This window comes from Stegodyphus dumicola, chromosome 5, assembly GCF_044657685.1.
Source record: "Stegodyphus dumicola isolate Sdum_Otavi_A_Nest chromosome 5, ASM4465768v1".
NCBI classification, from domain to species: Eukaryota; Metazoa; Arthropoda; class Arachnida; order Araneae; family Eresidae; genus Stegodyphus; species Stegodyphus dumicola.
Window position 1 is genome coordinate 204,867,061 of NC_140772.1, and position 27,814 is coordinate 204,894,874.

At 32.1% G+C, this 27,814-nt stretch overlaps 1 protein-coding gene and 1 long non-coding RNA gene across 5 annotated transcripts in view; one reads left to right on the forward strand and one right to left on the reverse strand.

Moving 5' to 3' along the window:
* LOC118203405 (sodium/potassium-transporting ATPase subunit alpha-like) overlaps window positions 1–23,824 on the forward strand; it is a 186,740-nt gene extending 162,916 nt beyond the window's left edge. For 2 of the 3 annotated variants that reach the window (XM_085817579.1, XM_085817578.1), the window contains exons 19-21: window positions 3,002–3,132; window positions 3,211–3,312; window positions 21,215–23,824. In XM_085817579.1, the coding sequence (XP_085673705.1) occupies window positions 3,002–3,132; window positions 3,211–3,312; window positions 21,215–21,335 (354 nt within the window). In that variant the 3' untranslated portion in view covers window positions 21,336–23,824. Of the gene's footprint in view, window positions 1–3,001; window positions 3,133–3,210; window positions 3,313–21,214 lie in introns of those variants that run through there. The other variant, XR_015041392.1, reaches the window with a different exon arrangement.
* Window positions 5,296–26,024, reverse strand: LOC118199957 (uncharacterized). Of its 2 annotated transcripts, none has more exons than XR_015041393.1 (4): window positions 25,447–26,024; window positions 17,789–17,879; window positions 9,822–9,933; window positions 5,296–5,542 (listed from the first exon to the last, which is right to left on the reverse strand). It is a non-coding gene; the product is annotated as an uncharacterized LOC118199957 (long non-coding RNA). The 2 variants fall into 2 exon arrangements; XR_004760012.2 differs by having other exon boundaries at window positions 17,789–17,886.
* Between the last annotated feature and the right edge of the window lie 1,790 nt (window positions 26,025–27,814).

The following is a 27,814-nucleotide window of genomic DNA, read 5'->3' on the forward strand; positions in this document are numbered from 1 at the left end:
ATTTGGGCGATTTTAAAATTCGTTTCTATAGAAAATTTTTAATTCCGAAATCTGAGAATTTTTCAACGATTTTTTAGAACATTCTAACATTGATAAATTTCATTAAAATAATGGTAAATATTGGAATTATATTTAAGAAATAACATTAAAATAAAGCATTTTTATTTTTCACTGTCATAGTATAAAGTTTCATTTTGGCCACATATTATACAATTTTTTGAATATGAAAAATAAGCAAGGAATAATGCTATTCAGCACAGTTTACAAAACATTTTTAGCAAAAGCAAAATAGCTATGTAATTAATTAAAAATGTCTTTTTAATTTTTTTCATGTTAAGAATTTTTCCCATTTCTCAGAGTGATCAGAATTCTCAGAAAATGCATCAGTTTTCTCTATAAAATTAATTTCACACTTTTTTCCTCCAATTTTTTTAAAAAACATTTCTGGCTTTTTGCTGTTACAGAATTGGCAGGGGTAATTTTTCTGTAGGATTTTAGACATTGAAGCTTGGAAAGTTTAAAAAGATTTTAAAGCAAATTTATAGACCAACGATTCTAAAAGATTCCAGAAAATGTGATAAAATGAAAAATGTCTCCATGGTAGTAACACGCAGTTTCTTACATTTTGAAGAACATCTGGAAGAACAACGAAAACATAATAAATAGTTGAATGTTTTACTTCTGATTCTAGTATCGCTTTAACATTTTTATCTTCCCTTTATTTTCTCTACTTTTCACTAGATACAAGCATTGAAAATATCAAAAGTACTTCTAATCTTATCATATGGGCAGGCATTATAAAAATAATTTTTTTATTAATAAAGAAATTGAAAGCTGACAATTCAAAAGATTCATCTAATATGTCTTAATGCATCATATGCAGAGCTGGCGCTAGGCATTTTGTCACCTGACGCAATCTCTGTGGATCCTAAATTCTGCTGCCTTTCTAAATTCTGCTTCCAATGCCTGCTCTAAATTCTAAAAGTTTTGCCATTTCTAGATTTTGTTGCTCAGTGTGTCCCTAAATTCTAAAAATTATGCCACACCAGCTCTTGTGACCAGACTTTACCATATGTATTTCATATTTCTTCTGAATGTTCGTATTACTAAAAGTTATAGGAAAGGGAAAAGTGTTGAAAAAAGAAACTCAATATGTAAAGAGAAAGAAAATTATTCTTCAAAGATATGTATAGTTATTATTATGTAAATTATGTGTTAAACCTTTACCATGGTCACAAGGTAAAACACAAAAATATAAAAAATCATGTGAAACTTATTCTTTGCATCTAGTGAGACTTAATGCAAAACAACTTATCACCACTAATGCTTTAGTGGCTTAATAGAACCTTAAAGTATATTAACTGAGTTACAACCTCTGGAACTGTACACAAAGCTACAACACTAACAGCGTCAGACAGAGGTCAGCTAACTTTCAAAACTTGCTAACTGTGCCTACATCAGGCCTTTCAGGTTTGTTCTGATCAGCAGGTCTCTCTATAGGCGAGCAGGAGCGGTGACAACAGCCAGTCTTTTGTTATGAATCATGCCGATTCTGATTTTAATATGACAAAATGAGACATTACGTAAATAAAATGTCACTTATCTTCTTTCAGGTATGTCCAGTTATTATGAGTGTAAAATATTTAATGCTACTTGATAAATTTCATAAAAATAATTTTATTCTCAAAATATTAATGATTACGTTAATTAAGTTATGTTTAATAATAATGCATCCTACTCACGTTTAGGCATAGATATAATATTTTTAATTGAATTTATTCAGTTCTCATTTCCTCATAGGTCCTTAATTTTTTTTCATTAATGGTCCTTAAAAGTACTTAATTTCCTTGTGCAGAAATGTGTACGAACCCTGATATCGTACTCAGTGTTGCGGTTTCTGGAACCTATAAACTGAATGTTTATATTCTGAGAGGCAACGCGGATTTCAGGTTGGCGGATTTTGAGTATTTGACTGTTTGTATAATTCACAAATCGAACTATTAAGAAATTATTAGCTTCTAAAAACAGCTAAATCACTCTTGCACCTGCTCTTAATGGATTAATAAATAAATCATTTATCAGATATCATCAGCGTGTCAGAACAGCTAACCATCTCTTTAACAACAGAATTAGTTACTAATTCAGAAGTCAAACAACGAAAATCAGCATTATATTTTCAATTTGCGGTTTTGCAGCTGAGGATGGTGGTTCCGTAAAACCATCGAAACTAGTCCTGTGAAAAGTTTGAAAATATAACGCTGATTTTTGTTGTTTGACTTCTGAATTAGTATTTATTCGGCGTGTTATTGTGTCTTAATAACAGAATTAGTTACTTAAATAAAATCTTATAGAGTAATGCTGAACAGTAAATTTACAACTCTGAAGTTCAGTATTAAACTTGCATTCAAATCACCATTAAAATGTAGTGGCAATATCCTAGAATTTTATGATTGTGTTTATGCACTATACCTTCAACAAAACACTGTTATCTGTACTGATTAACTGAGTTTCTAGATTTAAATTAGCTTGAGAGGGTGTGGTCCATTGTAGGAAGACACATTACAGTACTAAAACTGGGAGCCAATACCAGCAGAGAGGTCTTATAAATGCTTTAAAAGACTGGTTCTACCTACTATACAAGACAACTTTATATTGAAGTACTTTTTTTTTTTTTTTTTTTTTTTTTTTTTTTTTTGCCACTGAATTTTGGCACTTCAGTTTTAGGCAAATTCTTCTTAGCACTTTTAGGCCAATTCTCGTTAGAGCTAATTTTTAATGTTTTTTGTATGATATATTTTTAGACCATTTCAAAGCTCTTATTGTCATTCTTGTGTGCTTCAAACTTCGTCGAAATCTTTTGTTTTTCAACCAATCTGTTGTTTTCTAATTTTTCTTTAATTTATGAAAACCACTTTACATACAATTCTTTCTCTACTAAACTGTAAAATATATTTTTTAGAGGGAGGACAAAATTTATAAATATTTTGCTTTGTATTCTTAGACATTCAAAGATAGGAAGACTTTGGAGTATACATGTCACACAGCATTTTTTGTTTCTATCGTGATAGTACAGTGGGCTGACTTAATCATCTGTAAAACAAGGCGGAATTCAATTCTCCATCAAGGAATGAGGTAAGTTATATCATAAAATTGATAATATTTTTAGTTTTGCTTTTTGCGAGAGAAAATTTAATGAATTTTTGATTTCAGGAACCATGTATTAAATTTTGGATTAGTTTTTGAAACTGCATTAGCTGCAGTGCTGTGTTATACACCTGGAATGGATAAAGGTCTTAGAATGTATCCTTTAAAGTAAGTTCGCAAGAATTTCACATAAGGTTTTATACATAAAGTTTATATACAACAATAATTGTTTTAAGCTGTTATATATAATGTATATATGTATTTTTTTTAAAAACACTTAATTTTGTGATGCATGTATAAAGTTTTAACAATTTTTTTAATTCAAAATACTTTATGAATAAATTTAAAGGAAATGCTGTCAAAGTCAGATAGAAATTAAGCTTACAAAAACAAAAAATGTATCTGTACTTATTGCAATTTGCTTCCAAAAGCTGACATTTTGCAGACAGCCAGTAGTTGGGGGGAGGGTATTTCAGTTTCTGTAGTTTCATTTGATCCATACTTGCTGGAATAAAGGCCTAGCAAATAATTTTTTAAGGAAAAAGAAACCACCTATCATATGTATTTTTGTTTAAAAATTTCTTTTTATTAGGATTTGGTTTGTTCCACTAACCATATACGTTTTCAGGCTAATTGAATGTATATATTAATTTCTTCAAAATCCACGTTAATGTAACTCTTATTGTATGAAAAAAAATTTCTAGTAATATGCATTACTTTTGGTCAGCAGATGCCAATAGCCCAACTGGTATCTATCTATGCATAATTCAGCTATTGGTAATTTCAAAATGATAAATCATTCTTTTCATGAATGCTATAAAAATGTATCTTTGCTGACTTCTGGCCTTGTGCTTTACTTGAAAAATGCTTCAAATCCTGTTTGAATATTTCAGCTTATATTTTTTAAATTAGTTTTTCAGAGCTTTATGGGTTTTCTTAAAATATCTTGAATATTGCCATGAATGAAGAAGTTATATCCTTTCACTAGGGTAATATTGAGCAATTAAAAGCTATCGAAAAACTGGCCTTTATAACAAGAATAAAGATTTTGAAACAGAGTTAGGGCATCTAAAATTGCTCAAAATTACTGCTTGGTCCTACGCTCTATGTATTTATTTAACAAATAGAATGAGAAAAGAACTTGCAGTATTCCAACAAGAAAAAGATTTACTTCTGAAGCTAAGTTTCCCTTCCTCCCAGTCTGTCCACATGATTACAAAAACAGTTATATGACTATGTAAATTTATATATATTTTTAGTAACTGAATGTGCATGTACTAAGTTTAAGGTCTCCAAATGTCATAAAAAGATAGTTTTATGAAAATACTTTTGGCTGATTTTTTAAAACAAAATTAAAAAATTTAACATTTATGATTTAAAAATTTTTTTCAAAATATTTTCAGATTTCTTTTGGGGGGAGTAGGGATTAGTACATAGAAGCATTCAATAATAATAACATTGGTTTGGTGGGGAGAAAAATTGTTTCTTGTGACATTATTTTTAATTTATGCGGAGAGTGTTTAATGCAACAGACGTTAAAAAGTTTTTTCTTTTTTCGTGTGCGTGTGTGTGTGCTTTGATTTTGATATGAACTTTTGCGGTTTGCGTACAAAGTGGAATTTTTGGATCAAAAATATATTCAAGGTATACTCGCTAAGTGCTCCATTTGATACCTATATCTTCAATCTACAGTGAAAATATAGAGATGTAAAATTTTAAATTTTGAAAATATTCAGATTTTATAACATTTGCAATGTAAAACAAGGGAAGGTCTCTTTCACCGAGACACAAGCATCGAAATTGAAGAAAACAAAGAAATTGAAAACTGACAATTATTAAAAGATTCATCTTAAATGTGTCAGTGCGCCATACATACCTCAGTGCCTGCCATAAATTCTAAACATTATGGCATAAATATTGTTGTTTGGTGCTTTAGTAAATTCTAAAATTCTGTCACATTCACTCTGGCCCCAGCACTGAGCTTTATCGTTTCATATTTATTCTCAATACTCATATTATTAAAAAAAATTAATTAACAGTTTCTTCTCTTCATCCTAAGAGCAAGCCATTCTTTAGAATAACAGAAACTTTAGTTAAATCTTGCCAACATTGTTTTACTGGCTAGCAAAAAATTGTAAGTAACTGACAAAATTTAGCTTTGAAAATTTTGTACATTTAATAAAATAAATTTAGTTAAAACAGAAACACCACATTAAAGAATTACATGACAAAATTAATAAAAGTAACATAAAGAAATTTACTTGGGGACAAGGGAAAAAGTTATGTCCATGTAAAAATCCACCGAAACTTGAGTTGCACTGCAGAAAAGGGAGGCTTTTTTTTCTAGCGCATGGTTATACGGTGGCTTTACTGTTAAGTTTTCATGAGCTGCAAGTAACTATATACCCGTTCATTTAGTTTACAATAGTTTGTTTTTTACTTTATATAGTATAAATATAAATTGTATATAAGAAAAATCTTGTTTACAATCTGAAAATTCTAAAATGAACAGGAAACTCATTAAAAAAGAAATTGACTTTATAAAGAGAGAGAAAATTGTTCTTCAAATGTACATTCTCGAAACAGTAACAAATCAGGAGAGAAACCAGAGATTATTGTGAACATTGATTTATTTATTTATTGGAACAAATAAATTTAGTTGCTGAGGAAAATTAAACTGATGTAAATTAGCAGAATTTTCAAACGTTTTTGTTGTTTGTTGCTACAAAACATAAATGTTGTGTAGCTTTTAATTTTAATTATACTAATACCATTTTAGAGTCAGTACCATAAATTATAACTGCTGTAAAATGTTCTTAGATGCTGTGAAATGTTCTTATCTTTTTTAATGAGTATTTTTTAGAAATTTAAAACAGAATTTTTTTTTGTCTGTAAGTATGTAAATCAGTTATGACTATGGGTATCTAACTACGTTATTTAATTATTTGTAAGTAACTGCTTAGAAGTTATCTCTACATGTTAATATGAGTCATCATCTTCTGTTAATCCTCACTATACACAAAATTACACAAGATGTGTGTAGTCAGGATACAACACAAAAATTTAAAAATTAACATTCATTATTCTTTACAGCTGAGACTTAAAATAATACAAAAGAACCTATCATCTCTGGTAGTTAAGTGCCTTGCTGGAACTTTATATTAAAAACTGGATTACAAATCCGCCAAATCTACATGAAGCTACACTAACTGTGTCAGACAATGTGCAGCTAACTTTAAACATTTACCACCCATACCAACGTTGGGAGCTCACGCCTTTTCTGATCAGTGGCTGTTTGCCTCTAAGTAAGCAGCTGTGTTGGCAATAGTATAGGTTTCTGTTGAATCACCCTTGATTATTACTTTGTTTCACAATTTAACTTATGCCACTTGACATAAACTTCTGGACTGAGAGAGTAAATGAAGAAATTATGCATAAAAAAATCAATATAAAGAAAACTGTTAGTAAAATTTAAAGAAAAAGCCACTGATCTTTAAAATATGTGGGATTATGTAAGTATAAAATAAAATGTTTAAAGAAATTTTATAAATTAGTGCTAATTGCTTGAAAAAATTATAAAATTAATTTTGTTGTTGAATTTGTTTTATAATTAAATTAAACATTAGATTACATTTAGTATTAATGCATCTACTTCGAGATTTTATACATACAATTTACATAAATTTTAAGTGAAGTTGCAAAAGTGAAATTTAGGTGCAGATAATTGGTTTAGTTTATTCAGTTCTTATTTGCTTTGCAGGTTCTTAATTTTTTTCATTGATGGCACTTTAAAGTCCTTCAAAGTACTTTATTTCTATGTGCAGAAATGTTTATGAATCCTGTAAAACACCAAAAAGCCCTTCAACCAGTGGAAAACTGGTGCTGAGAATATAAACTCCAGCCACAGACAGATAAGTCAGCTGCTAGAGTTAAACTACGAAACCATGTTGCTTCTCACAACACTTTAATTTCTGAATTCAGAATTATCATATAAAAATCTACAACAGTTTAAAATATTTTTTAGTATCCGCATATTGAATAGAATACCCAAGTAATAAAATCCTGATAATCAATAGTGATCTAATGCACACCACCTCAGTGTCTTGGGGATTCAACCCAGTCTCCTAAAGATATTGTATGAAACAATAACTGAACCTATAATTTGTCAGGCAGCATTGGCCTGGAGCCTTATATCAATAACACCATGGAAAAAAAAAAAAAAAAAAAAAAAAAAAAGCTTCTGAAAATCGAAAGAAATTCGGCATTGCTGCTAACTAAAGGTTGTAATACCTCCCCAACATTGGCATTGCTCAACATGGCTGTAATTTTGCCAATCTACATAAAACTCAAAGAAAAGGCAATCAGTACTTGAATGCTAATCCACAGTAAGATATAATTCTATCACAGAATCACTTTGTCAGCTCAGACTGCAGGACTAAAATCAATATCCATAGCATCCATCCAGCTGTATACGATTTGCAGAGATTTACACCATAAATGCAGGAGAATCATATCTAATTAGATATCTACACAGATGGTGTCAAAATGGACACAGGATGGCCCAAAAGTCACAACCTGTGCATTCTGTGTTATTCAGAATAAATAGGCAGTATACAGTTGGAAAGCTAAATTACAGTCTGTTAATTCTGTATTTCAGTCAGAGTTAATGGCTATTCGCCGAGCAGCTAAATGGACACTAGTACGTTGAACATATACCTTAATTAACTTAGTTTCTCTAATATTTTGGCATCAATGACAAAAACAAAACAACAAAAAAATTGTACATGACATCTGCCATCTCACTGCATGCAGCAGAATAAAGATTAAACTGTAATGGATCAAAGTGCCACATCAAATAGAAGGAAATGAGCTCATGGATGATGAAATGAGCAAAAGCAGCAATAGCAGATCCTAGTGTGCATCACATCCACATTCCAAATCCAGTCTCTCACCTCAAGACCCCATATTCTGTATTAAATCAGAATTATACATTAAGAAAGCAATTGTCTGATAAATTTTAATTCTGATAGGAAAAGTGAATTAAATAAAGAATGAGTGACTAAGCTTGAACAGCATTTTAAGATATATTTCATGTTCATACATTGGGAATAAATTGACAGCAATTGCTGTTAAAAAGCAAGAGTTGGAAATATAGTCTACCTGATGCAAGGTCACACAAAAATGAACTTAATACGACAAAATACAGTAAAAAAATTATTCTTTAAATACTTAAATTAATGCTTACCTTCTTCAAAATGAATATAAATAACATATATTTATGTTACTTTAAAGGAAACATTATACAGTCAAAAGTCTTTAATCCGGACTCGTCGGGACTTTGGTGATTCCGGATTATCGATTTTTCCGGATTATAGATCATCAGTTTAAATCTGGTAAGATGGCATGCAGAAATTATAAAATTAAAAATATGAAACCGTAATTTATAAAATAATGAGCAATTATGATCTAAAGGGTATCAAAATTTACAAAAAAAAAAAAAGCTTAATATTTATTTGTTTACTTTATTAAACATTTCTTTAAACACGCACATGTGTAAACCACACATTATGCATAGCCGAAATTAGAAAATTGCAACCAGAAAACTATTTGATTTGTATTCGTGATATTTATAATGACGAGGAATTTGATTTAAATCATATCAAAGACGGAGTACATCGAGATGAAATACTACATTTAATAAGAAATTATAAGCCGAATAAAATAAAAACATCTGCTCTGAAGATAACGATAGTGCTGACAGATCAACTTCCAGTTCATTGCGCACCGCGACGTCCCCCCCCCACGCAGTTGGAGCAATTCCACTTTTTGTTTGATGGACATCGAAACATACTTTCGTTTTGTAGATCCTTTGGGAGCTCCAGCGTTCTATTTGACATAATCGAAAGTTCAAGCTTACTTTTTATAAAATTGCTCTAACAGCCTGCAAAAAATAATAAGCCGGATCCAATTCAAAGATTAAGGAACAACGCAATCATCAACGTTAACTGAAATAGATAATTAGATAATTTTAGCTTGTACCGTCCGTTATACATTAAACGCGCACGCGAAAACGTATTCTGCGCTTGTGCACACGCATATTCGCAGTCGTAAAGGTCTTACGTGCATGCGTAAACGCCTATGCGCATGTTCAGAAAGTTTGAGGTCCGGATTATAGATCATTCCGGATTATGGGTGTCCGAATTAACGACTTTTGACTGTATAATGCTTAATTTTAGTCATATTATACGATGTTTACTTTTTTTTTACATTGGGGCCAACAGACAGATTTGGTGATAAATATACCAGGGTAAAAATATAACATATGGCTTAAACCATGAATCACGCATTAAAATTTAAATAAAAGGTCATTTCATAGTTATAATCACAAACAAAATTGAAATCATATGTAAAATATAATTCTTTAAACTTTATTAGTTTGAGATAATAACAATAATAATAATAATAATAAAAATTCACATCAGCATCCACTCGACTCGATAAGTTGGTATCTGTGTATTGACTATACAAGCACATTCTGCTATTCATTTTGTACATATTCATACAATATTCATTCAATTTGTCATTAATTAGCAAAACTTAAATGAAAATACACATTTTGCTGAAGCACGAACACTTATTTTTTTAGCAGTTATGAAAACATACGAAGCTGAACTTACTTCAAAAGTGCATGCTCCTGTGCTCGGAATACATTCCAATGGATAAGAATCAATTACCCATTTTCTTCATATTTCTTCATTTCTCGAGAAATAGAACATACTACAGTTATTTCTGGAATGATATGAATAATTTGATGTGGTGCATCCACCCATATTTCTCAGAATTAAGTCACAATCTATCAATACTAATGTAAACAACACAACATTAAATCATGAGCAACAAGTGTGCTTCATTTGGATACAAACAGATGATGAATCAGCTCCCAAAGTTGCCAACTCTCTCGATTTTCGACTGCTTTCCCGCCAACCCAATTTACAATATATTTCTCCTGACTGTTTCTTATTCTTAAAATTTTTCACGCTTTTATGGAGCTTGGCTTAATGCTTTGTTATATGAAAAAAAAAAAAGTGATTTTGAACGTCTGAAAGCATTTGAATTTTCTCTAGATTATACCTAAAACAAAACCTTGCGAATCAGATGAGAATTTCTGCTTTGTGAGTGAGAGCATACGTATCCGGAAATGTCGTTCTCCAGTTCTCCAATGGGCATCCAGCTCCAATTAGCCAATGAGCACAAAGCAAGCTCAAGGCTGTTATTTGGATGTTCTTTAGTTATTTCGTTCATCTTGTCCTTAGTTGTGTGAGTATACATGCCTTCGGGAAAAATAGTTTTAGAAATTATCTTTTGTTATGTCTGCAAGAAAGGTGAAATACTCGAGTACGTTTCAAAAATCGTACACAGTTGACTTTCCTTCCATTATTTCCTCAAGGAAATGTAATAAATTTACAATGTGTACTGTCTGTCGCTGCGATTTTTCAATTTCGCATGGTGGAAGGGCGAGTGTTCTCAAACGTGCGTACACAAGAATAACATGAGTTGTTTTGAAAAAAAACAAAAAGACCGAAAATTTAAATTTTTCTTTGGAAACAAAGGACTAAAAAGTTATTAATGCAGAATGTCTGTTTTCTGCCTTTTTACTGGAGCACAATCTGTCACTGAATGCATCAGATCACCCTGCAGCTTTATTTAGAAAAATGTTTCACAATAGTGAAATCACTAAGAAATACTCAAGTGCAAGGACCAAAAAAAGTGCAATTGTTAAAGAAATGGGTTTGAAAAATAAATCTTCAGTTATTGATTGCATTAAAACAGCTTCGTTTTGCCTCTCTACCGATGGAAGCAATAATACCGATTCAAAACTGTATCCACCCACCAGCGGTAAAGTCGCTGAACACTGGTAGTTCGGCCTGAGGCTCGAATCCTGCGAATGGGCTGGCTGCATGGGCGTTTTCGTGGTTTTCCCCACGTGTAACGTGTATACGAGCCATACAACGTGTCCCTTAGAAAGTCCTCCATGAAGGCATCCTTCCCCTTAGGCAGATAGCCCTCATGACTTTGCCATAATCACACACACAAAAAACTGTATCCAATTATTTCTTTTTTTAACCCAGAGTGTGAAGTATGCTCCTTCAAAATTGCTCCACATTTTAAATAAATGCATTTAATTAAATTATATTACATAGTACAGTTACATAGCAAATACGCATTGCACAGCTCTTCACACTACATTCTCAAAACCCACGCCAACTCTCGCTCAAATCAAAACTTTTCTCACACAGTTGAGGGGTGCTACAACGCCCTCTATGAGAGATCTCAACATGCTCCCTACGGATGACCGTTCAGGACATCCAACTACCTCTTATATGAAATTATTACTTAACATTATTCTTGGTAAGTGTATAATTTCTAGATTAAATAGTTCTTTCTTATAAATGACTAACTAAGCCTAAACAACATATAAATGTAAACAATCAATTGCACAAAATTAATAACATGAATATGTACAATAACATTAAAACTTAGAGAATTTAAATGAATATTGATGAGTATCAAGTTAAAGTTCAAAATTATTCACGATACTTAACTGTCTATTGGTAATACACACAGTTTGTGAATGGGTCTCTTGAATTCACCATCAGCAGTTTTTACTTTTACAACACGAACTCTGTAATCATTACTGGGGTAAATTTCGGTGATACATCCCAGTTTCCATTTTAAGGAAGGTGTGTTATCTTCCTTAATGATTACTAAGTCATTTACTTTTAATATTTGCTGAAGCACGATGCCATTTTGTGCGAACTTGCAGTTGAGTCAAATAGTCCTTAGATCATTTCCTCCAGAAGGACTGCGACACTTGCTGAAGTAGTTTCCAACGATTGTGAAGTGTTAGTCTTGTCGCACACATTTAGTTCCGGAATAGCCTTTAATGATGTTCCTATTAAAAAATGGAACATCATTAAACCAGCGTAATCGCAGAAAAATCATCGGGATCACTTGAAATCGCTACTAATGGTCTTGAGTTCAGACGTGCCTTGACTTCTGCTAGATAAGTAGCAAATTCTTCAAAAGTTAGAACTTGAGAACCAATTTTCTCATATGATATTTCATAGCCTTTACTGTGGCTTCCCACAGTCCACCAAAGTGCGGCGCAGAAGGCGGATTGAAATTCCACTTAATTTCTTCCTCTATTAAGTATCTAGCTACCTTTTGGTCAGAAAGATATAATTTCAGTTGTCTGTTGGCACCTATAAAATTAGTGCTGCAATCACTATACATTTCGTCCGGTCTTCCACGTCTAGCAGTGAATCGTTTTAGAGCTGCTATGAAGGAATCTGTCGGCATGTCTCCAACTTGTTCTAAATGCACTGCCTTAGTACTAAAATATACGAAAACACAAACGTAGATCTTCACGATCCAAACACCGCGCCTTTCCTCGGTTTAACTCCGAAAAATCCACACCACATTTCGAAAAACTCTTGCGAGATTCACTCTGGATGCTGGAAGATCGCCCATTGCTTGATATGACAGCTCACTTCTGTGTCTACAGCATGTTGCACATTTACGAATGATCTTGCGAATGGCTGCTCATGCATTAATAATCCAGTATCTCTGCATGATTTCTGAATGGAGCATTTGTGCTCCTCCGTGAAGATATTTATAGTGATAATATCGTATTATCAGTTCTGTAATATAGTGTGATTTAGGCAGAATGACTGGATATTTTACATTCTGTGTGATGCTAGCATTTCTCTTAGCTTAGTCGTCCTCCCACTCTTAGAATACCCTTGTCGTCTAAGAATGGATTCAACATATTGAGTTTACTGCGAGGACTCGCCAATTTTCTCTTTTTCAAATGATCGACTTCTTCACTAAATTCTTGCATTTGCACAGACTTGATTACCCAAGAATGTGCTACGACTAGCTTTCCAGTCTGGGGAAAATTTGATTTTGTCCTTGTTATTGATGATCATTTCACATTGGCAATAAATCTGAGACACCAAGCTATAACTCGTAAAAGTTTTGTCCAAGAAGAATATTTATGAAGCAAATCATCAATCACAAAATTCTTAATCGCAGTAGTATGCACAACGCATCCCTTTCTCTCACTTTCTACTGCTTCCAGTGGGATATTCTTCAGTGGAAGCTTAGGGAAAAAATTATCTTTTCCTTTCAGCCAATATGGACCACACCACCAACGATCACCTTTCAACAAACATTGAACTGGCACACCCTTACTAACTAAATCAGCAGGATTTTCCCTTCCACTGCAATGATTCCAAGACCTGGGATCCGATTTTTCCTTCATTTCAACCACTCTATTACTGACAAACTGTTTCCATTGTTTCGCAGAACCCTTTATCCAAAACAATTAAGGAATCAGTCCAATACACAAATTTATCAATAAGATCCTTAAAAACCTCTCCCAGATACTTTCCTATTCTAGCTCCTATGACTGCTGCCATTAGTTTCAATCGTGGCAACGTCAATTTCTTCAAAGGAGCTACTCTGCTTTTCGACATGACAAATGACATGGAAATGTCACCCTTATCATTTAAGTAACGACAATACGCTACAGCACGATAAGCTATAGGAGACGCATCGCAAAATACGTGTATTTCCATTTTTGAATTTAAGTTATCACAACACAAATAAATTTCTCGGAACTGAAATATCCTTCCAATATTTAGCCTCAGAACACCAGCTAGTCCACTTAATTTTAAGGTCATCTGGCAATTTCTCATCCCAACCAATACAACATTCCCAAATTTCCTTTAGCAAACACTTAACTACAAATGGAGCTACAAAACCAATTGGATCAAAAATCTTTGCTGCAACATGCAGGACATAATGCTTTGTGCTCTTTAAACTATGCATTAATCTTGTTATATCTAAAGAAAATTTATCATTTACTGGCTTACACTTCAAGCCTAAAACCTTCAACTGACAATCAGAAGTATCATCGCTAAGTCCATTCTGCATCCACAATAACCTCAGTTTCTCAGAATTAGGTTTTAATTTTGGCAAAATCATACTTGCATCCTTTAAAATCGACACAGCTTCAGAAGACAGCTTAAATTCCTCTTCAACACTATTTCTCCCAAAATATAAATCATCTACATACAGTCAAGAGTTCAACATTTCAACACATTCGGGTTTATTATCCCTGTACTGCTTTAAGTGCTTTTTTATATTGTTGCACTTAAAATAAATGGCGATGACTTACAACCAAATGGCAAACGTGTCATACGCATTATTTTGTAGTCTTCATTTGTATTTTCTGATAACCACAAGAATTAAAAAAAATTTTCCTATCCTCTTCTGAAATTCCAATCATCAAAAATGCTTTCTCTATATCAGCACAAAATGCAACTTTGAATTTCTTAAAATTTAAAATAACATCCAGTACACTGGGATTCAAATTCGGCCCAGTCTCTAAATAATCATTCAAAGAGAGATTTAGTTTTGCTTTCGAATTGCAATTGAAAACCACACGAACTGTAGTAGTATCCTTATCGGTTCTCACAACTGCTCTATGTGGCGTGAAATATTCCTTTGCATCTCTAGAACATTTTTCAATCATTCCTTTACTCTGTTGATCTTTAATTATGTCCTTGTATTCATTCACCAACCACTCATTATTTTCGAAATTGTTTTTTAAGTCCTCAAGTCTTTTTTTTAGCAAGACAAAAGTTATTTTTTAAATCCATTGGCTTTATTCCCCATAACAAACAAGTTTTGTATCTTCCATCTACAAACCTCAAATTATCTTCAAATTGTTTTATCAAATTCTCATCTGCAATTGATAACTTATAAAAATCTGTAATTCGTAATGATTCTAAATTCCATAGCATCTGCATATCGGTGCCAACGCAAAAATTTGTTGATACTATGTTTCCCCAAATTTTATCCTCAGAATTGTTTTGCATGCCCTGGAGTGTAAGGCCAAAAATAGTTTGTATGCAGTTTAGCGTTTTGGTTATTTTTTCTACTTTTGACTCTTTAATGACGTCCCAAAAATTATCTGCTCCTATTAAAATGTGAATATCTTCATCTGAATCCATGCATGCCTCAGCTTAATTTAAATCCTTTTGCTCAAAAATATTTTGAATATTTATATTGGGGAATGCAATGTGAGTAATCATTTCAGTAACTAATGCTTCTATCTCAATATATTTCTTAGGATCGTTCCTATTCCTCAGTGTTAACTTTACTACACTGCAAGTTTTATTTATGGCTTTCGTTGACACAAAAGCATAAACTGACAATATTTCCTTTCGAATGGTTTTAAGGCTAAGGGCATCTGCCGAAGATTTTGTTATCCAAGGATGCTCCTGTTATCCATTAACACCCGACATAGTTTAAAGTTTCCTTTCGAACAAACCAAGACAGTACAAGTTTGCAGTAAAGCCACTGCCATTTGATCCCCGCTGAGAGGAGCTGCACTGAGTCAAGGCATTTGAATTGTCTTTCCCCCCTTCGACTTCAGCTGATTTATTACTTTTTTCACATAGCAAGGAGTGGTGAGCTAAGCTGTTGCAGTTCTTGCATGGATTGAGTTTAGTTTCACAGAATCGTGCTAAATGGAATTTTGAGAAACAGTAAAAACATCGATTATCTCTTTGTAATCTATTTTTCCTTTCCGCGACACTTTTAAATTCGCAAAATTCATGTTCTTGGCTATTACAAAATATGCACTTTCTTTTAACATTTGTAGTATAACTAGCAATTGATATATTCCTATTAGTATTAAGCTTTTTATTTTCAAATTTTCTAGAATTACTTTTATATTCATTACCCAAATTATAATAATTTTCAGTTTTGCTACTAAATAAATATGTCATTTCCCTAGACTGTATCTCTTTGTCTAGAAAGGTAAATAAATCCTTAAAACTCCAATCACTATCTGGATATGTTCTATTGAATTCTAAAAGAAGTTCCTTTGGAATTCTTTCTAACAAAATGGGAATCGGTAAAGTGCTGAAAGATTTTGTTTTAACTCTTAATGACTCTAAACGTCTAATTTGAGTATCAACTTTGTCAAACAACCTTCTCAATCCAGCTAAATCATTTATACTTCTAATACCGTAAATTCCGAAAGAAACGCTGCGTTGTTTACGTGTTTAAAACTTAAATTTTCAGCGGGTGCGGCGTTTAGGTGCACTGAAAATAAAATATTTCCTATGATGGGCATTGTACATAGTTTGGATGGCCTTGTCATTGTGCATAGACTGGTGCTGTTCCCACACAAAAGACCACTCAGTTGCTTTTTGCGAACGTTATTTTGTTTCATTCTTTCCCTTGAACGGACCTACATGCCTTATTCACCCTAAATGAGATCTCGGAACAATAACATTCTTCCCCCTTTCAAATCAACATTCTCATCAGTTTGAATAGTCTCTCTCCTCTGTGTTTTGATGAATCTTCCAGGACCCATCCTCTCCCCACCCCTGCCTTTTCTGCAATTTTTTTCAAAGGCGGACACGACTCCACCTGCCTCGCAATAACGAACTCTGACGTATTTTCCCTTCAGCATGAATGAATTTTTTTTGGCATTCTGCCAAATACAGATCCCATCAGTTTGGGTACAAGTACTTGTTGAATAGTTTTTAAGTAAGAAGGGAGCGGAAAATTTTTGAAAATGTCTCTAAACGGCACAGAAGCTATACATTTCTTACCTTTAATTTATTTTTGAGTTATGGTTTCATTTCATGCATTTTTCTTAACTGGTATGTCATATATCAGGACTTAGGTTGAGTTTTTGCATCTATACAGCCCACGACGATGTCACGCGCAATTTAATCTATTGCGGCGTTTCTGTGTAATTTTAATTTTTTTCCCGCCATTTTTTTCGAGTGCGGCATTTACGCTGATGTGGCCTTTATTCCAGAAATTACGGTAATAGGAATTTTAAGTAACTCATTCAAATGTGTCTGTATAAGGGTATTCTTATTACCAAATCTACCTTTTAATATATCCAAAGCAGCATCATAATTTTCTTCTGTTAACACGAAACACTTATACAATTAGATGCCGTAGCCCCTAAATATGACCTTAAATAATTAAATTTATCTATCTTGGTAAGATTACTGTTATTATGAATAGTGCTTTCAAACTGGTTGTAAAATTCTAACCAAGAAGCAGGATCACCATAATATTTACTGATTATCAATTTAGGAAGTTTAACAGTTTTGGTTTCTCTAAAGGTTTGGTTTTCTAGTGTACCTTGAGCAGTTGCGGGAATAGAAAAGGATACGTTACTAATATTCGTTTTCATTAATCTATCAATTACATTAGTTATCTTTTGTTTGCAGAGGATAATTTTTTCTGAATATTCCTCTGACACAGTAATTTCCTCTTCTAATATCATCACAATTACAAAAATTTTTCACTTCAGCGTTTAATCGTTTTAAATTAGTTTCCTTATCTGTTATTTGGGCTTGAAATTCCTTTAAAGTATCTACCTTATTCATAACATCTATCTCGAGAGAATCTTCCTTAATAAAAGCTTCAACTTTGTTAATTAGTTAACGTAGACCTAACTGCGCTATGCTACTTTCTTTACTTAGGTAATTCCAACATTTTACAACAATTCAAATTTCAAACAAAACATCAAAACAAATCCTACCTTCACTTCCTGCAAAACTCCACAAATTCCCAAACAAAGCATGCGACTAAACCACTAGAATCCACAGCTTCCAAGACCGACTCTGTCCTCACTGGTCGCTTCAAAAAAATATGAAGTATGCTCCTTAAAAATTGCTCCACATTTTAAATACATACATTTATTTACATTATATTACATATTACAGTTACATAGCAAATACACGTTACACAGCTCTTCACACTACATTCTCAAAACCCACGCCAACTCTCGCTCAAATCAAAACTTTTCTCACACAGTTGAAGGGTGCTATAACGCCCTCTATGGGAGATCTCAACAGTCTTCAGAAATTGAGTGCAGTTTACTTTCTGTCTCCACTTTAGAAGGACATTCGACAGGTTTTAATATAGCACAGCTAATTATTAAAACTTTAAAAGAAAATGCAGTCCCTCTGGATAATTGCTTAGCACTTGGTGCCGATAATGCACCAGTAATGTTAGGCTTGAAGACTGGTGTTGCAGGCATCTTAAGAAAGGAAAATTCAGATTTGCAGATTATGAGGTGCACCTGTCACCTCTTAAATTTAGCTGCTGAAAAAGGGGCAGCTTCTTTACCAATAAATGTGGATGAATACATTGTTGATATTTATTATTATCTTGAAAGGAGTTCTAAAATGAAGGAAAAATTGAAACAGTTTCAACAGCTGTATAATACTAAAATGAGAAAAATTTTGAAACTTGTGTGTACACGCTGGCTGTCTTTAAAGAAATGCTTATCTAGAATCCTTGATCAATGGAACCCACTTCTTGCATTTTTTAAAGAAGAGGTAAATGCTTTGAGAGTTAAGATAAAAGGCTCTATTGAAAGTTCTAAAATACCTAAAGTAAATGGAGATGTAGTTACTATTTCTATTGTTAAAAATAGGTTTGAAAAAAATAAAGTAATTTTTTCACCATTCAGCAATTCAACTGGCAGTTCTCAAAATAATACTAAAAATATAAGTGTAAAGCTGATATGAAATTCTCTCAAAATAAAAAAATTGCTCAACACACGAAACATTTTCCGATTACTCTCAAGTTTATCTTGTGACGAACGAATATTTGTTTTTTTCTTGGAACCTTAACAAAGCATTTTGCATTTTTTTTTTTTTTTTTTTTTTTTTACAATTCATTTTTCCATCATTCCATGTTCTTAACACAGTTCTACAAAGCAGAATTCCATTAATTCATGTTTTGCAATCAATGATTTATCATCTGTTTAAAGACATTTTATCAAACTTTGTAAAACCAGTCTGTGTTTTGTCTTGTAATTCTATATATGATGTGATTTATGGTGAAATAGAAAATCAGAAGGAAGATGAAGATTTGGTAATAGGAGCTGCAACTACAAAAGTAGTGGAAGAACTTTCAGAAGAAGACAAAAATAAGTTTTATCTACTTCTGTCGAGTATGTGATTACATAACTACATAAATTTCCAGTCAACGAGGAAGTGATTTTGCATGTTAAAGTTGCTGATGTTTCTGCTCTGGCAAATGCATCTTTTTCTGATATAAGGTACTTTTTGAACAGATTTCCTGTGTTACTTCATTTAATCATGAAACATGATGATATTGATGCTGCCACTGATATATTGCAGTCACAATTTTGCAGTTTATAATTAGAAAACTTTGATGGAGTTCAAGCTCAGCTAGGAAAGGAAGGCTCAGGAGGAAAATCAGCTAGGATTGACACCTATTGGAGTTTGATTGGAAAACTGAAAGGTGCTGATGGAATTTTAAAGTATAATGAACTGGCTAGAACTATGTTGGCCATCTTCACAGTTCCCCATAGTAATGCAGAGAGGATTTTCAGTGTTGTTGTGAAAATGAGGACTAAATTTAGATCTAATATTAGTGATGACACATTAGAAAAGCTTTCATTAGCGAAAGCAGGCCTATGTGGCAATTGCTGTGAACAAAATTATGAAGTTTCTTTCTTAGTGAAAGCAAAATCTGCCACTATTCATAACATTTGTACGAAAACTGATTAAAGTGTCTTTTTTTTTTAGTCCAAAGGGATTTGAATCCCGAAGGACTATTAGTTTCGTTTTGGCATTTTGCGTCGGATGGATAAACGTCGGTTCACTTTTCAAACTGTTGCCATAAAATGTTAGAGTCCTGCATTATATTTGAAGAAATTAAATAATGAAAATCTGCGTAAATGTATGTATATTTCTCACATTGTCATAAAATAACGGTACATAGAGTCATCGAATTTTGAATAACGTAATCGTTCAACGAATATGAGCATGTGGAAGACCAAATTTGAAATTTGTTTTATGATCGATTTCCTATTTTTTAAAACTTTGACGAATTTTTGATTAACAAACTCAAGGATTTCAAAGCAAGCAATGGCAGCGTTGTGCAAAAAAACATTTTTATCTCCAGCGCGTGAGTCTCTGTATCGGAAATTCTAAAGATATTTAAAACTATTTTGCATTATTGCTGTTGCACTGGATCTTATGGTTTAAGTGCGAGGAACAAGGAAATAAAATAAAGAAAGGTAACACACAAAATGTTAAAAAAGGCCCCTTTGGACGTAATTTAAAATCTGAAACATTTCAGTTTTTTTTTTTTTTTTTTTTAATGATGCAAGTAATAAAAAATTTTTTATGTGTAAGGTATTTTTGTGTTGCTTACACTTAAGAATTAGTAACTATTTAAAGTTAATTCATTATTAAAAACTATATTTTTATCATTTAAAAAGTCTTTTTAACATTGTGAAAAATCTCCTGATTTCTTAAAAAAACTCCTGATTTTTGAGTGTCATAGTTGTCAAGTATGGGCTCCCCTTGCTAGGATCCTTATACACCATATACTTTGATATAAATTTCTGCCCATTCAGTAGATCTAAAGGATTGCCCTTAAATTCTAAGTACCTTAGAACACTTGAATTCTGTCTTCGTAAAAGCACTAACAACACAGACTAAATATTTATTCAATCTTTTTTTGACATGCGGAATGATGGGTTCGGAGTGATTGCTACAAGAACGATCGATTGCGAGCTCAGAGTGATCTTTGTGTTTCAATTGAATATCAAAACAGCAAAACCAGTTGCAACTGATGACGTATCACGACTAACGATCACTAAATGTTTCATTTGAAAGAGGCCTTAAGTTATCTTTCCTGCATTTAATAGTCCATGTTTTTAAATTATTTTTATGTCACCTATAGTTTATATATTATCCTGTAGTATGAACTAGCAAATAACCTTCCTTTATTTCTTGACTTATTATTATTTTGTAGAGATTGTTTTGAGAAAGAAAACCAAGCTCAATTTAAAAGAAGATCATCATTAAGTCATTCCTCTAATTTCATGTTTCTGTTTATGGGTTTCATGTTTCTCTTATGTTTTAAATGTAATATCTTTCTTACTTTGCCCACTTTAATAATGCACTGTTAAATTTTTCAGATTCAATTGGTGGTTACCCGCTTTGCCATTTTCACTTTTAATATTTGTTTATGATGAAGTGCGGCGGTTCATTTTACGTCGAAATCCAGGTGGATGGGTTGAAAGAGAAACTTATTATTGACCTGCTTTTACTGTGTTAAGGACATTTTCACAGGTTTCTCGTTCAATTTTCATGTTATTGGGGTATGGGGGCAGCAAGATCCAGCCAAGATGTGGATACCAAGCTCCCAGAAACCTGTGCATTTACGAGAAAATATGTGCAGGAAAGGTCAGAGAACTTTTGTGATGCATCATGCTTTGAACAGTCTTGAGAAAATTGTAAATGTACCTTAACTATTTTGAATAGTAGAAAAGAACATATTATAGGAAAATTATTCAATCATATGAAATTAATATTTGTGAACACTTTACTACTTGTAATGTTTTATCTGCATTATATCAATTATATCTAAGTTAAAAATCAGCTTTCAGATCTATTGGTGACGCTGCCAAATTATACTGTAGATCCCGAGTGCATTTTGTAATGTTTCTTTTGTAGTATTTTTTTTCCTTTAATATATTATATAGATTTAAAATTTAAAAATTTTATTATTTGAGGTGGATTAGTATTTGTAAAGTTCTGTTCTGTTATTTTAGATTAATAGGCACTTAATAAAAAAACAAGTGCAGCTTATATTGCCAATTATTAAATCTGGCTTTACAATTATATACACATTTTCAAATTTACTATTCAGGTTATCTTAGGTCTTTTTTTATCTTTTTTACATCTATTATCTATATATATATATACATATATACACACACATACATGCATATACTCTACTGGCTCAAAGAAATGAACACATGCTTTTTTGCTTGCTTTAAAACTAAAAGCAAGCATAAAATTTGATCAAAATTAAAAGCAAAATGTGCACAAATGCTTATTTGGAAACACAATTTATAAAGATTTCTGAATCTTATACACTTAAGTAGTAAAAATGAATTCAGAATTTTATGTGCTTTATCTTGTACTTCAATTTACTCAATAACCATTCTCTTTATTAAAAAACGTGATTTGTGCATTAGAAATCCATTTATCACTACATCAGGTGGATAATTGAAATTGTTACCCGAGCTAAAAGTGTGGGAACCAAATTTTATTCTGTGTAATATACATACCATATATATATTATTGCCTTTCAAGATGTAAAATTGCATTTATTTATAGTAGCAATTCATCTTTGCTTCAATAGAATATTGGGTGGTATTTGTCTTGAAAATATTGGATTGTCTTCTATATTTTTTTTAATTAAATTTATTTTCGTATGTGTTACTGTTGCAACTAAAGAAAAATGGAGTCTTAAATTATGTGTACTAATTTATAGCTCTTCTGCCTTTAAATTACTCTCAATAACATTTCATACAAGACTATTGAATAATGAAGGAAATACCACCTGATTAGGTAATTCATGTAAATCTAGTTAAAAAAATGTTTGCATTCAGATTAGCTTCATTAACATATTCATGTTATCATTGATGTGGTTATGCGTATATGTATAAATTTTATAATCATTTTATGAATCTGGGTAAAGATGCAATAAAGCTTATGTTTAATTCAGAAATGTTAACAGTTAAATAATATTTTGTTAATTTTTTTCTTAGTTTAAGTATTTGTGCATTTTTATAATCTAAAAAGGAAAAAGGCTAAAATTTAGTACTCAATGCCATAGGTCAGGAGTTTTGACCAACCTCATGAACATCTAATAATAATAAATTCATTATTAATCATTCTGTGAATGATACTATGCAATACCATAGGCTGTTAGCCTGTTGTAGAAAAATCTTTAAAAATACAGAAAGCATTAGGTAACTAAGTTTTTAAAAAACTTACATGCTTCTTTCAGATAAACTGCATATTACTTTTCATTTCATTCTGATGTATTTCAGAATGAGATTTGTTTACCTGTGGCATTGAGTTCTTCTTATTAGTTAGTTCATTCTACTGATAGCATTTTTGCACTAGGATAGGCAGCCATGTTGGTTTCCCTGGTCACTCATCATAAATATTACGGGCTCTGCAGTTGTGGTCTTTTCATGTCCATATGTAGGTCCATCGATAAAAATGTGGTAGGTAGATCAGTGATACAAAATTTACATTTGACATTCTTACTGAGAATGAGGCTATAAATTGGTGATACAAATTTTATTTTCTGTTATTGTTTGGTATGTTTTCAGAAAAATAATTCTGAATATGTATAGTTAAGATTCACTATTTGATTTCTAGTAATTCATTATTATTATTATTATTATTATTGGCAAATTGTTTTCTTTATGTAACCTCATATGTTTTGTTTTATCATTAAATCTTCAAACATCATTGTATTTTGTTGAAGATTTTCATATATTTTTTTATTATTTTGCTATGTGTTTTCAAATTTCAACTATATAAATGAAAAATAAATAAAAAGTATTTTTTAAAACTATCATCCCTTTTTGTCCAAAAGTTACAAAATGTATTCTTTGCTCACGGATACAGAGGTTGAGAGCCTTGTATTGTTTTTCTTTGTTAATACTTTTACAACAAGTTGCATTTCTGATGAATTTTAATAAAGTGTGTGCACTGAACAGTTACTAGTCTGTTATTAGTATTTTTTTCACATTAAATGGTATTTTTATTACTCATGGAAATTTTTATTTAATTGGCTCAAAAATACTGAACAAAAACAAATGTGTACTCTAAATTTAAAGAAAATCAATTTCAGTATGAATCCTGGCAGTTTTCAGCTTATTTTAAACTTAATTTAAAACCCATATATGTTTTAATGTATTGGCGAAATAATTTTAGAGCTCAGCATAGAAAAAGACCTGAAAATAGTCAGCAGATGGAATAAAAGCTAAACAGGTGCTGGTACATCTGTTATGAAAATGGGTTGTAGTGTCAAGTTACTGTTGCTTCAGAATGGTAAATTTATTTAAAAGCGATTTATTTATATGTATATGCAAATAAACATTTTAGTAAAAATGCTTTATACTTAACCCACTTTGATCAAAGAAGGAAAGTTATTGAAAAAATATTTAGCATTTTTAGCTTCTGCATAAGCTGTCTATTTTTACAGAAAGCACAGATTTTAAATTACAGCAAATGTTTTGCATTTGTAAATCTAAACTTTTGGGTGCATCTTCCTATTGTTTTTAATATTAAAGTATTTATGAGGTTAATTAATTAAGAAAATGTAGCATATATAAAAAATTTTTGTCCCCAGTTTTTCAGACATTGCATAAAATAACTTAATATGTGCAACTGCAGGTGGTTTATTTGCATTCCATGCAATGGGCAACATCAACACTGAATACGTATTCTTAAAATTAACACTTGGAAGGATTTATTTAGAGTTAAAAATGGAAAACATGGCTAAAAAACAAGACTGAAGAACAGAATTTTTTTTTAAAAATTAGTCTAAAGTTTCAATTCCAGCACTAAGATTTAATCTTGTTGCATATATGTAAAAGTAATGTCAGAATTTTTAATTAGATCGTAAGAATTCAGTTTAGGAAAGTCCTCTTTACTACTGGAGATTTTTAATTTATTTTATACTTTTTCCCCCTAAGAGCACACATAACTTCTGTTGTACGAATGACTTCATTTCTAGATAAGTGAACATTCTGGACAGCTGACATAACTTCATTCTTATTTTTAGCTTCTTGAAATAAATTTTCCAATGCATCAAGCACTGCTTCTTTATTTTTTATTTGTTTGTTTGTATGTGTGTGTGAACTGCAAATATATGTTGCTCAATAACATGCCCAGTAAGCACATTATTGGGCATGGGATGTACTCAGTTATTTCACTTGACATTTTCTTGATTACTGTTAGCATCATGTTTTTATGATCTGTTGTAAAATGTTGATATGTGTTCCTTTTTCTTACCCCAACAGAAACTGTTGAATCATAAATCAAGCAAATACATTTGTTCTTAAAAGTAATAAAAAAATATTTTTCATGTTCAAATGACGACATGATGAGGGTAATTACAAAATCATTAAAACTAATGAATTTTTATTCCTGTATGAAACCACCAAATCAGCTATTTCATCCACAACTTCAAAATTCGTTCTGTGTTCGCTATCATGTATGTCATGGAGGCTACAGTATGAAGATGATGTTATAAAATAACTGCATATTATGCAGTAAAAGTACCCATAAGTATGACAGAATGAAAACTCGGCATTGAGTTAAATCTGAAGCAACTCACCGTGAAGTCAATAATGACGCTCGAAACACAGAAAGCAATGCCGTCGCTCAATGTCTGCTGTAAATTAACACATCAGCTCTTGGATCATATCTTTACTGCTGGCTTTAGCTACTAGGAGCTCTTACCAGTATATTATCATCTTACCATAGGCCATAAAGTTAAAAATTTAAGAGGTGTATTTAAAATACACCGCGCCTGAAGGCGAAATCAATAAATGAGAGAACTCATAAAATAAGTTTTGCTAAATTGCATGGCATAGCATGGGTGATTATATACGTAAATGGTGGCGAGAAGCAAAATGAAAGTCTAAGCTTCTGCGTGAGTCAAGAAGTGCAGAAACACGTGATCAGCGTCCGGCATTTAGATTGGTCGAGGAGTCAGAGTTCGAAAAATGAAGTTTTTGTAGTTTTTGGCAATAAATAAAGTTCGAACATAGTAAAAGCAACATCTATTTGTGAATTTAAGAGTCCTATGTCTTTGAAACACTTGAAAATCTTCTAATCTTGCGATATAATCATTAAATGAATAGGAAACTGTAAAAGGCGAAAATGAGGTCATGTAGCTCACTAGGGCTAATGAGAGAGTAAGCACTTGGTGTTACCGAACTTTGATTTTAAAACACATGATACGAAATAGTAAAAATAAAAAGTAAAAGTAAAAATCTTGGTTAAATAAGTAGTAAAACGAAGAATTCATCGATGAAAAATAAATTCCTGATTTTGCAAAGTTCATCTTTCTTGAAGAGTAACTGCAAAGGAATAGTATTTTTTTTTTTCCATATTATATACACTACCACCACTTAGAATTGTGGTGGATCGTTCGAGGTCTTTTCACTACGTTCTCAATAGTAGGGTCATAGTCTGTAAGCGATTTAATAGCTTCATAAGGAGAATTTCTCATATCTTCAAAGAAGTTGTGTGCAGAAATTAGGATTTGGTCGTGAATTGGATTGATATCCAGGTCTTTGTGAATTTGAGAATTTCGCACGAACCAGGGTGCGTTCACTATGCTACGTAAGATTTTGTTTTGAAGTACATTTAGTTTTTGTCTGACTATTTTTCGGGCAGTAGCCCAGGCTGGAACTGCATAGAGGATTATTGGTCGAATAAGTGAGATGTAGATTTTTCTTGGTACGGAGGTTTAACTTAGAGTTTCTTCCAATTAATGAGTAGAGAGCAATGAAAGCAGCGTTAGCCTTATTTGTAACATATTGAATATGATCTTTGAAATTTAGGGTTTTGTCAATATAGACACCTAAGTATTTATAGGAGTTGGCAACAGGAATATCTTGGTTATTGAGTCGGATATTTATATTCACTGGGATATTTTTTCTGTATCTGCGAAAGAGAACTACGCAGCATTTATCAGTATTTAGTTTGATTTTCCAGTCTTGACAAAATTTGTTAATAATGTTGACTTGGAGCTGAAGTTTCTCTAAAGCATTATTTGGACTTCGTGAACTGGTGAGGATGACTGTGTCGTCGGCATATTTAAGTATATTAGAATGAAAAGGTAGATGCATATCATTTATGAATATTGTAAAAAGCTTCGGTCCTAAAACACTGCCTTGAGCTACTCCACTGTAAATCACTTTTTTTGAAGAGATTGCTTCACCACAGCGCACTTGAAAAGTGCGATGTTTAAAATAAGAATGCATAAGCTTAATAAAGCTGTTTGGTAAAAGGAAGTTAGATAGCTTATGAAGTAAGCCAGCATGCCACACTCGATCGAAAGCTTTTTCGAAATCGAGGAAGCATGCCGCTACTCAGTTCTTTTTTGTAAATTCTTGGGCAATAAATTCAACTAAATTTAATATTTGATGTGTGGTGTTGTGGCCTTTGCGGAATCCAAATTGATGCTTGTCTATTAGATTAAGGCGTTCTAGATGATTGGTGAGCCGAGCACAAAGTACTCGTTCGAAAACTTTTCCAAGCGCTGGCAGAAGACTGATGGGTCTGTAATTTTTTGCTAGCTTTGGATCTTTTCCTGGTTTCGGGATCGTAACAATGATCGAATGTTTCCACTGCGATGGAAAGTAGCTGAGTCTAATACAAGCATTAAAAATATTTGTAATTAAGACTATGCATCTTCTAGGTAAAGCTTGCAACGCTTCATTAGAAATCATGTCATATCCTTTAGCTTTGCGCTTCTTTAATTTTTTAATAATTTGCTGAACTTCGTTTGGAGATGCAGGCGTAAAAAAATTAATGCTGGGACTGTTGAGGATGCTATTGACAGAGTAATTAATATCTTTTTCGTGATCAGAATTTTTATTTTCATGTTGTTTAAAAATGTTTTCTAATTCTTTTGCATGAATTTCAGCAATGGAGTCTTCGGAGTGGTGAATTTTGCCCATGTGATACAGGGG